General features: G+C 43.1%; 1 protein-coding gene across 4 annotated transcripts in view; it reads left to right on the forward strand.

Annotated features, from left to right (window-relative positions):
- LOC142576653 (uncharacterized) overlaps nt 1-12,182 on the forward strand; it is a 165,698-nt gene that overhangs the window by 68,326 nt on the left and 85,190 nt on the right. For all 4 annotated transcript variants that reach the window (XM_075686874.1, XM_075686876.1, XM_075686875.1 and 1 more), the window contains one exon: nt 10,080-10,140. In XM_075686874.1, coding sequence (XP_075542989.1) covers nt 10,080-10,140 — 61 coding nt within the window. The remainder of the gene's footprint in view (nt 1-10,079; nt 10,141-12,182) is intronic.

The raw sequence follows: 12,182 nt of genomic DNA on the forward strand, positions 1-12,182 counted from the left end.
TCCAATGTAAGCAGACTAAGGCAAAAAAAAAAAAAAAAAAGTTAAGCACAAGACGGGCAGTCGAAACATTCTTTACTCAAACCACCATGAAGACTATCTTGTCACCGCAATCACAGTCACCCATTTCACAGACGCACGTCATCGATAATGGATTCATTTTTTCCAGATACTGTGGGATTCCCTTTTCGATTGCACAGCGTCATGCACAGACAGTGCCTTCCTCAGGCAGCAACTGTCCAGCAGCATTACATAAAACATGTTATTTGCTGTATTTCATAAGGTTATCGTCGACATCACTTGCTGTTAGCATACTATCACGTCCTTGCCCTGGATTATTGTTCTTCACATAGAAACAAGTGTTACTACTGGTTTATTAACTTACCAGTGGTGTGTGAATTCCAAATAGTAGGGTTCAAATCACATATCAAATTGAATCAAGGAAAAGAAATTTGAATATTCAATCAAATATCAAATGTCAAAAAATTTAACACAAAGCTTTATGGTTACAAGTTTTGTTTAGGAAAAAACATGATGTGCACATGCTAAGGCATCTGCTCACATTACATAACTAGAATCTTGCTTGCTGTCAGTAACTTAGATGCCTCGGAATCTAGATGTATAGTATCCTCTTACTCTTATTAAAAGTAACACCAAATTAGTATGCGGGTACTGATAACAACTCAGTTCATATATGAAGGTCTGGAAAAAATGTCGACAAAATGTCTGTCGAATAGAATCAAGTTTTTTTCCTTCTGAAGCTGAAGAAATAGCAATGTTATTTTTTCCAGAAGGCCAATGAGGCTTTCAATTTAATACTAGTCCATACTATGCTTAATGACAATTTTCTATTGCTTAGAAAATTTTGCTTTACAATTTTATACCAGAAAACTAGAGTTTTTTCATTTTTATGGCCAGTGCTTTCTGTGGGCTATTGTCAGCTCGTTGATGCCAACAGTGAAGAACAGGCACCTTTCCACTTTGGGGTTCGCCATCGTTTGCTGCCTATCATGGGTTCTCAAATTGCGAGGTCCACAGCAAATTCGCATGTCCAACTCAGAAACATGCTTAGCTGTAAGAGATTGCATCTAGGAAGATGGAAATCTTAATATTTTTTAGTTTATGTGTACGAATAAAACTTGTTTCAGCCTCCTTATATTTTCGTCTTCAGCAAACTTTAAATCCTTGATTTTTGCTTGAACTTTGAGTAAAATTTTCAGCACGAAACCTGCTTCCATCACTCATTTATCTTAACAAGCATTACTTATAGCAGATCGAGAAACATCTTGTGGAAGTTGAATGGCACAACTTGATGAAGCAGGACGTGACCAGGCAAGAACATATATGAGGAAGGTGACATTAATGATAAAAACAAGGATAGAAAGCATTGAGAAGCAAGAATGTGAATTCAGCTGGTACTGCTATTCCTGCCATGTCATTTCCTGCAGTAGGTTAAGTTAATTGGACTATTTCTTGGCGAGATCAGTAGATAGTGCACTAACGCACAAGTCATCCAGGCTGGCTATTTCGAGAGTAGCAAGCTGCTGGGCTAGTTGGTTTGACATGATTTTTGCAAAGCGGAGCACACAAGCATTGCGGAAAAAGGAAATGCAAATGTAGATGTAGCTATTTCTGCTGCATCTATGATTTTAACCATGCGCAGAGAGTGGCTCAATGGGAATGACAGTATTGACTGAACCTATAATCTTGCTTCTCGATGCTTTATAGCTTAGTTTTTATTGTGTCACCTTTCTCATATATTTTCTTACCTGTTAATGTCCTGCTTTCTCAAGTTGTACAAATGCATTTTTGCAAGCTGTTACTCCGTCTGCTGTACATATATTCTTGTGAAAATAATTGAATGTTGTGAGTGTGTTCTTTGTCTGCATCTTTTGTACTGGCCTTATGTTTTTTGTATGCTTGTTAAGTACAGTCGAATCTAGTTAATTCGAACATGTTTAATTCGAACTTTCGCTTTATTCGAACTGACATTGTAGACATGTCAAAGTTATGTGTATTCCAATGGGCGAAGCGCCCGGTAATTTGAACACGGAAGCATTTGCGATGGTCAACTCGAACATACTGCACTCCGACAATGCTCTCAGTAGCGCACCAAATCACGCGGCGGCGCGTCCGACCAGCATTCCTCTGACCCCGCCATAAAGGAATAGCTTAGAAGGGAACCCTCAACGCCTCATCAAAAAAAAAAGAGAAAAAAAAAGAGACGTGGCAGAAATTTGTGTGCAAGCGAGTGCAGGCACGCATCACCGTTTAGTTCTGTTAGTGACAGGTGTCCTGTACAGTCAACGACCGATTTCCAGACCCCCCCCCCCCCCCCCATTTTCCCGACATGCCCAATAATTCGGATATGCTTTCGATGCACCGCCATGTACCCCATAGAGTCGATGTATAAGAACATCTAAAACTTCGGACGCAAAAAAAAAGAAAAAACACCTTCGCCGTCCAATTTTCCGGACTTTCGCCGTGACTGCAGGTCCGAAACGGCATTAATCAAAGCCACCATCACCGCCATCTTGATTATCTCACCACCTTGAGCCGGCGCTTTTGCGCACAGACCCGCTGGCAGCCGTAGCCATCACGTTTCTTGCTGTTCGGGTGCTGTGTGTTTCATTGAAACAATTTGCTGCTGTTAGCAATGGCGCCGACTCCGCCTTTTGTGAGCGCGGAAAGCATAGCAAGTTGCATAACGCCGGTTGCCAAAAGTCAGCTTTGCCCCAATATAGTAGTGTTATGCGGTGAAACATCAAAAGTTGGAAGGAACAGTTGTCACGCGAGATGGCAGGTTTCCTTTAATTATACATGCATGGACCCGCCATCTCCTATCACGAGCACCAGTAAGCCTTGTAAGAGTACTGGCAGGTCTTAGAGCTATTTCGGACGTGCTTGTGACGATTTGAGCCCTTAGGGGCAGTAAAAGGCATGCATTCATTTTTTCGGACGTTCTTGCGGAGTCTGAAAAAATCGGACATTGACTGTAATTTGTAAATACACATGAATAAATCTTATGGAACTTCCCACTCATGTGTTAGCTCAGTGCACATGCGCCTCTGCAGGTAAATCCTCCATTAAATTCATCATTGTCAACCTATTCCAAGTCCTTTGCAGGGTGAAGGCCTCTCCCTGCGATCTCCAGTTACCCCTGCCCTGCGCCAGCCAATTCCATCTTGCGCCTGCGAATTTCTTAATTTCATCACCCCACCTAGTCTTTTGCTGTCCTCGACTGCGTTTCCCTTCTCTTGGCACCCGTTCTGTAACCCTAATGGTCCAACGGTTATCTAACCTGCGCATTACATGACCTGCCCAGCGCCACTTTTTTTCTCTCAATGCCTATTAGAATATCGGCTATACCCATTTACTCTCTGATCCAAACCACTCTCTTTCTGTCTCTTAACGTTATGCCTAGCATTCTTCGTTCCATCGCCCTTTGCGTGGTCCTTAACTTGTTCTCAAGCTTCTTTGTCAGTCTCCAAGTCTCTGCCTTGTATGTCAGCACCGGTAAAATGCACTGATTGCACACCTTCCTTTTCAATGATAACGGTAAGCTTCCAGTCAGGAGCTGACAATGTCTGCCATATGCGATCCAACCCATTTTTATTCTTCTATGAATTTCCTTCTCATGATCAGGGTTCCCTGTGATTAATTGACCTAGGTAAACATACTCCTTCACAGATACTAGAGGCTAACTGGCGATCCTGAACTCTTGTTCCCTTGCCTGGCTATTGATCATTATCTTTGTCTTCTGCATAATAATCTTCAACCCCACTCTTACACTCTCTGTTAAGGTCCTCAATCATTTGTTGTAAATTGTCCCCAGTGTTGCTGACCAGGACAATGTCATCTGCAAATCGAAGGTTGCGGAGATATTTAGCATTGATCCTTACTCCTGAGCCTTCCCAGTTTAATAGCTTGAATACTTCCAAGCATGCAGTGAATAGCATTGTAGAGATTGTATAGGTATCTTCCTACTTTTCTTGTGTAGAATTAAGGTAGTTAATAATCCGTATGGGCTTCCTTTGTAGCAATTGCTATGAACAGGTGGATGTATGATTTTCCCTTTATTATTTACTTCTCTTCACCCTGTGGGTTTCCGCAGAACTACGATGTCAGAATTAAGGTAGCTGTGAAATCTCTAGATATTTTCCAAGATATTTGCGTAAGCAGTCTGTACTCCTTGATTACGTAATGCCTCTGTAACTGCTGGTGTCTCTACTGAGTTAAATGCCTTTTCCTAATCAATGAAAGCCATATAGAGAGGCTGATTGTACTCTGTGGATTTCTCGATTACCTGATTAATGACAGAGATGTGATCCATTGTAAGGTATCCCTTCCTGAAGCCAGCCTGTTCTCTTGGTTGACTAAAGTGCAGTGTTGCCGTTATTCTGTTGGAAATTATCTTAGTGAATAGTTTATACTAGAATACTGGAAGTAAGCTAATGGGCGTATAATTTTTCAATTCTTTAACATCTCCCTTTTTATGGATTAGTATAATGTTGGCACTTTTCCAGTTCTCTGGGACCCTTGAAGTTGCGAGACATTTTGTATAAAGGGCCGCAAGCTTTTCAAGCAGGGTGTCTCCTCCATCTTTGGTTAAACTGACTGTTATTCCATCTTCTCCTGCTGCCTGTCCTCGTTTCATTGCAAGTTACTTCAATAACTATAACTTCATTGCAAGTTATAGAAAAAAACCTCTGTAACCTGTTCATTACTACATTCAATGAAGGTATCCTGGCTGCTCTGGGTATTGTATGGGTCAGCATAGAATTCTTCTGCTGGTTTTATTCTATCTTTGAAATTGCTGATGATATTACCCTGCTTATCTTTCAGTGTATACACCTTGGCTTGTCCTATGAGGAGTTTTCTTCTCACTGATTTCATGCTGCATCCATTTATTACTGCTTGCTCAGTCTTTCTTACATTATAATTTGTAATATCCTTAATTTTCTCTTTGTTTATCAGTTTTGACAATTCTGTGAATTCTGTCTGGTCTCTTGAGTTGGACTGTTTCGTTCTTTCTCGTTTCTTTATTAAGTCCTTCATTGCTTGGGAGAGCTTACCTACTGGTTGCCTTGGTGCATTGCCTCCCACTTCAATTGCTGCTTCTGAAGCCCGCCTAGTTACTGTTTCATTCATTACCTTTATGTCATCTACATCTCGCTGTTCTAAGGCTGCATATTTAATTGCAAGTACCAGCCTGAATTGGTCCCCTGTTATCCTTACTGCCTCTTGGTTGGCCTGTTTCTTCTTGACCAATTTTACTCTTTCTCTCTTCAAATACAGGTGAATCCTAGACCTCATCCTTTAATCACTGCACTTGGCCCTACCCAGCATTTCTACATCCTGCACTATGCTGGGATAGGCAGAAAGTATGAAATCGATGTCATTCTGTGCTTCACCATTAGGGCTTTTCCAGATCCACTTTTTGTTGCTGTGCTTTCTGAAGAAGGTGTTCATTATTCGTAGCTTATTCCTTTCCATGAGTTCTACCAACCATCTCTCCTCTACCATTTCTAGAACCGGTGCCGTAGTTGCGAATTGCTTGTTCACCAGCCTGCTTTTTCCCTACTTTTGCATTGAAGTCACCCATTACTACAGTATACTGAGTTTGCACTTTTCTCATTGCTAATTCAACGTCTTCATAAAACTGATATACTTCATCATCATCATGACTGGAGGTTGGAGCGTAGCCTTGTGCCACCTTTATCTATACGTCTTATTAAGTTCGATTACGGCTACAGCTACCTTCTCATTAACGCTGTAGAATTCGGCAATGTTGCCCCTATGTCCTTATGGATTAGGAGTCCTACTCCGAACTGCTTCTTATCTGGTAGTCTTCTATAGCAGAGGATGTGGCCATTAGTCGGCACTGTATAAGCCTCCCCAGTTCTTCTAACCTCACTAAGGCCAGTGATATCCCAAACAATGCCTGATAGTTCCTCAAAGAGTCCTGCTAAGCTAGCCTCACTCGAAAGAGTTTGGGTGTTAAAGGTTGCAAGGGTCAGTTTCCATTGGTGGCCTGTCAATTAGCTTCCTTTAATTCGAACTTTTAATTCACTTTTAATTCGAGCAAATTTTCGGGTCCCTTCGACTTCGAATGATCAAGTTTTGACTAATTTCACATACAAACAAGCCCAAACTCACTCTTTCAGGCCACATGAATGTAATGTGCTGCTACCTTGGCATTGTAATGCGGCGTGACAATTTAAGTTCATCATTTAAGATTACTATGTTGCCTCAACTCAGGGGCTCTAGCTCAGTGAGTCACGCTTGGTATTATGTTGTTCAGTGTTGGCATTACAGGGTGTCCACCAACTGGGAAACCGCGAATTCTCAGGGATTTTGAATAGTCTGGAAATATTTAGGGAAAACTCAGGGAATTTTGCTTCCATCAGGGAAAATTAGCTGTCATCTTATTAAAAGCGGACTAAAGTCGTTCTAATGCTGGCCCGAGTAAAAGAGAGGAATTGTAACAAGTTGTCTTTGATACAGTGTCATTGGTTGGAGGAGTTGCCAGTGTACAGTCAACGACCGATTTTTGGACGCCCGATTTTTGGGTCGTGCCCAATAATGCGGACGGTTTCGCAGCGCCACTTATCCCATCAACTCATTGTATAAGAAGTCTTAAATTTCGGACACAAGAGCCCTTTGTCATTCAATTTTCTGGACTTTTTGCCGCGACCACAGGTCCGAAATGGCAATAATCAAAGCCAACAGCGCCAGTTTGATTATCTCGCCACCTCAGAGCGGCGCTCTCGCACGCAGATCTGCTGGCAGCTGCAGCCACCACCACGGCAGCGTGAAGCCTACTTTCGATGTTTGCTGTTAAGGTACTTGCCGTTCGGTGCCACGTTTTTGATTGAAAGGATTCACCGCTGTCAGCGTGAATCTTCGTGATTGGCTTCGAAACTTAAAAAGCACGACGCGTTGCACAATGCCAGTTCCCGAAAGGCAGCTTTGCCTCAATACAGAAATGTTATGCGCTGAAGCATATGTGAAGTATTGCGGTGAATCTTAACAAGCGTGGGAAGGGGCAATTGTCATGGGACATAGTACGTATTCTCTAATTATACACGCATGCACCTGCCATCGCCTATCACAGTACGAGCACCGACATGCATAATAAGTGTGCTGGCAGGCATTCAGAGCTTTTTCGGACTTGCCTGCAGCGATTTGAGCCCTTGAAGAGCCCATCACCAGGTCCCATAGCAAATTTCGGTTATATGCTGTAAGTTGTTACGTGTCCCCTAGGGAGCGTTCTGCCACAAAAATTTTTCAAATCGGTTTATTAATAGCTGAGATAAGAATATTTCAGTGCTGCGAACCCATGATTTCAGCAGGCAGGCTCCACTGCCAAGCAAGACGCTACTCCACTTGCCCCTTCTAGCCTTTGCAAGCGAGATTGCTTTCTTGTGTTCGCCCATACCAGACCTCGAGAATCGCGTGACGCATACGTCACATTTCATTTCGCCTTCTTTTTTTTTTCTCTCGCTTTATTTTTTCCTGCACTACGCATTTCTGCTGACCGCACGCCATGCAAGCTGTTGTCTCTTTCATGCAGTGCACAATTTTGCATGCTGTGCACAAGGAAATGTGATTAGCAGTATAATTCAGTGCTACATGAATACTGAGGGAGAACAAGCAGATCGCAGAGATTGATTACACGCTGGAACACGGTAGAAAATGGCATAGTTTTGGTACCTGCACATGTGACCGCATGATCGTGGGAACAAGCAGACGAAGCGGAAGTACACCTCTCTTGCTTCAGTGCGAAGTAAAACAAAAAATGCGCAGACACTCCGTTTGTGTGTTTTATTATTTCTCTAAACTTTAATTTGTCAATTCAAACAAAAGATCGTACAGATAACAGATGCTGTCTTGAATAATTCTCGAAGTCACGTGTCACCACAAGCGATGCCACACTGTGGACACGATTATGTAGGCGCAGGAGCCTGACTACGTCACCGTCCCTCTCCGGGCGGATTCGCCGCGAGTGAAGAGGGAAATGGCGTTCGGATTGAAATTTCAGGCCTTTCTGAGGTGCGTAGCAATGTAATTCTTTGCAAACACGATCGTTGGCGCGCATTGTATGCTCTGCGCTTGTCAGCTCAAAATGACGAGACCTGGCGAGGGGCCCTTTAAGGGCAGTAAAAGACATGCATTCATTTTTTCGGACTGCCCGATTTTTCGGAAGTTTTAGCGGCCCCTAGGGAGTCCGAAAAATCTACGTTGACGTACAACTGATCAAGAAGATGCTTCAAATGGTCCGTGGGGCAAACGCACGGCACCAAGAGGACGAGAACAGAAATGACCGTCGCATTGAGGAATGATCAGGAAATTAACTGTGCCTCTTTGAAGGAGCTTGAACTTAAAAAGGAAAGTATTGGCTGATGCCGAGGTGCCAAGTGACCCTCATCCAAACTAAAATAAACTCTTTAAAGCAGTGAAACACAACACTGAGGCGTTGCGTGGGCTGAGAGTCAGAACAGTTGAGGTTGATTTTCCAGCTGCTAAGAGAATCTCATTTGTGACAAAGTTCGGGCCCAATACCAATGAGCTTGCTATCAGTTGATAGAAATAGCTCATTCTCGAAAATATTTGCTTCCATATGCATCTCTTTTTATTCGTATTTGAATATGTTCGACTCAATTTGCAATGGGCTTCACAATTTCTTTTTTGAACACATTTTATTACCCATGCATTTTACTACCCCTCCCTTCAGTTTTCTATTTTTAATAAAATAAACATTACTTCTTGCTATTCAAACTGTATAAGCCATTTTTTATTTTTTTACTTGCCTACATAGAGAGTGACAGCATCGGGCGACATTGTGTCAGCCCGTCTTGACATAAAACAAAGTTCTATGTCACTCATAGAATTTTGAGAAGGCACTCAGGGAAAACCTGGAAAGCTCAGGGAATTTGAAAACGTCAGCTTGCTAGACACCTTGCTTTAGTGCATCATCACCCCTGCTTCGTGTATTGTAGTGGAGCATGCCTTCTTTGCAAGCACAACCATGTGCTGATGGGGTGACCATTACCACAGCAATCATCACCATAATGCAGGCATAAAGCCAGCATGTGCGTCTACTGTTCTTGTGCTTTTGATGCACAGTTTAGTAGCAAAAAGGAAAAAAAAAAACAGGTTCTGTTAGCACCTTGCAAGGTGCTAGCATTCTCTTGCAGACTGCGCAAATATGTGTTGTGTAGGGATGAGGAAGACATGACCCACTGGTGCTGGTGCTAGTGGCAAGATTGAAAAACGAAGATGCAGACCACAGGGCTAGCACTGGCTGTCAGACCAAAGCACGCGCTTGTTTGGGTTTGGACAACCTTGTGCTTACCGTTGAATGATTTGCCTTAGTGTAAGTTGTAACACGACAAGTGACCAGGTCAACAAGGTGGCCATCACTTTTTATTACTGTTGCTAAAGAGCCCCACACTTTTTATCTTCAAGGAGGAAATGTAACCTAGTTGAGGATGAAGAAGTGAGGAAGGTGCTCCTAAAGACTAAGAAGTGTGGGGATTTTTAGCTACAGTATTAATGAGTGATGGCTGCCTTGTTGGCCTGGTCACTTGTTCTGTTACATAAGTAAACCATTTAGCAATAGCAAGATGTGGACTACACACTCTCTTGATCCTTGATGCATTAACTGAATCCAAGGCAGTCTTTCAGATTGCTCATTTAAAATCAAATACTAGAGTCTGGGAACAGTAATTTGTTAGCCTGGTCTGATATAGTATTTCACTTCAATCTCCCCTTAAAAGGTATTTGGTGTGTTTCTCGAGGTAGCAAAAAGTGATAGGCAGCTGTGCATCTATAAAGCTTATTTGAATTTGGTTAATGTGAGTTGTGGCTTCATGAGCTCACCTGCTGCTTTGTGGAAGTGAAAAATTATTCCCTCCCAAAACTAGCACTGTGCTACAAAGGAAAGTCGTGTGGGTTTCTTGGGAAAAAAAGTTTCAATACTGTAGCTTCGTGTCACTCTCACATACGTTTTCCTTTCATGAATTTGGCACCGCCTTTCCACGGGGTGTACTATTTGCTTGTCTGCTGCTTGTTTCCAGGAGAAGCTGCTGACCCCTCCGTCCCACTGTGCATGGTGTGCAACTACTCAGCCAGTTCAGCGTGAGCCACACACGTTTTCTTGCATATTTCTTTGCGGCTTACTTGGCATGGCACAGTGCTCACAGTTTTCTTCCACGAAGTGTTGATTCGAGCCATTTGGTGTATATATACTGCGACTATGATGAAAAAAGTATTTTTCATGGACACACATGAGTGCTAACTGGGTTTTGGTTAAAAAAACTGTAAAACACAGTTTGGTGCCTACCTATGGTTTTTTATCATTTAAATTTCGTCACTTTCATTGCCAGCTCCATTGATGGGCACTTGTCTTTAGCATAAGAAAGTCAGTTATTGTGACCACACAGTGACTATACCTGCCTAGGGTGTTTTCTTTGTCCTCACTGCAAAACAGTAATGCGCACAAGAAATGGGCTTGCCGACACCTGTTTTAATGCCAAACAGTACTGACAGATGTGCCTAAGCCCTGGTGTTTCCACTGCCCTGCAGCTGGTGATGCATGGGTGATAGAGGTGACACCAAAGAGTAGCACAGTTCTGCATGCATTCTGCCAAAAGCAAACAATTTCATCAGTACAGTAAAACCTAATTATAATGAAGTTGAAGGGGTGGGGGTCATAATTACTTTATTATAACCATTAGTTTGTTATAGCCACTATCCATTTCTATGCACAATTAGCAAGCAAGAGAGAATATACTCATCACCAAATCTCACAGCAACCCGCCATACGAAAAAGAAAACGGCCGCTGCGCAGAAAAAAACAAGCAAAAAAAAAAAGACAGTGAGGAATTGCTACCTTATTCATGCCAAACGGCTCATCACTGATTGATCAACAGCACGCCAGGTGGCGGCTCGCTTTGCAGAAAAAAGTTCTTGATAGATTTTTTCTGCCTCTTCTTGTGAGCCATGTGTGAGCGCCAAAGAAGTAGTGCAGCAGGTCTGCCACATCCAGTGCTTGTGCAGGCGTCGCTACGTCGGGTTCGTCCATATTAGGCTCCGGGCTGTCATCGACACATTCTTCACTGTCATCATTAGGCACCCCCGTCACCGCATGCACAATTTCCGCCTCCGTTAGCTCTTCCGTTGTCACCTCATCAGCATCGGCACTGACGTATGTGCAGAAGGTGTCGCAGTCGGGCAAAACGCCGGGCTCAAGGAGAGGATCCCACAGCGCTAGGGCTTCGTCACCCATGGCACCCTCATTGGCGGCAGCACCAAGATCTTCGCTGTAACCGCCGCTGCTGACGCTAAATGAGGCATGCCAGAAGCAATTGGCGATCATGCTTGCCTGTACAGCCATCTAGGCATCTCGGTCGCCATGTACAAGTCGATCGTGGACTCGCGTTTCATGCTCATATTGAACAGAATCCAGTCAATTACATGCTTGCAGTCATCATCATCATCAGCCTGGTTACGCCCACTGCAGGGCAAAGGCCTCTCCCATACTTCTCCAACTACACCGGTCATGTACTAAATGTGGCCATGTCGTCCCTGCAAACTTCTTAATCTCATTCGCCCACCTAACTTTCTGTCGCCCCCTGCTACGCTTCCCTTCCCTTGGAATCCAGTCCATAACCCTTAATGACTATCGGTTATCTTCCCTCCTCATTACATGTCCTGCCCATGCCCATTTCTTTTTCTTGATTTCAAATAAGATGTCATTAACTTGCATTTGTTCCCTCAACCAATCTGCTCTTTTCTTATCCCTCAACGTTACATCTATCATTCTTCTTTCCATAGCTAGTTGCGTCGCCCTCAATTTAAGTAGAACCCTTTTCGTAAGCCTCCAGCTTTCTGCCCCGTAGGTGAGTACTGGTAAGACACAACTATTATACACTTTTCTCTTGAGGGATAATGGCAGCCTGCTGTTCATGATCTGAGAATGCCTGCCAAACGCACCCCAACCCATTCTTATTCTTCTAATTATTTCTGTCTCATGATCATTTCTGTCACTACCTGCCCTAAGTAGATTCCCTTAACACTTCCAGTGCCTCGCTACCTATTGTAAATTGCTGTTCTCTTCCGAGACTTTAGTTTTCTGCAGATTAATTTTTAGACCCACTCTTCTGCTTTGCCTCTCCAGG

The sequence above is a fragment of the Dermacentor variabilis genome, chromosome 3 (assembly GCF_050947875.1).
Source record: "Dermacentor variabilis isolate Ectoservices chromosome 3, ASM5094787v1, whole genome shotgun sequence".
Classification (NCBI taxonomy): Eukaryota; Metazoa; Arthropoda; class Arachnida; order Ixodida; family Ixodidae; genus Dermacentor; species Dermacentor variabilis.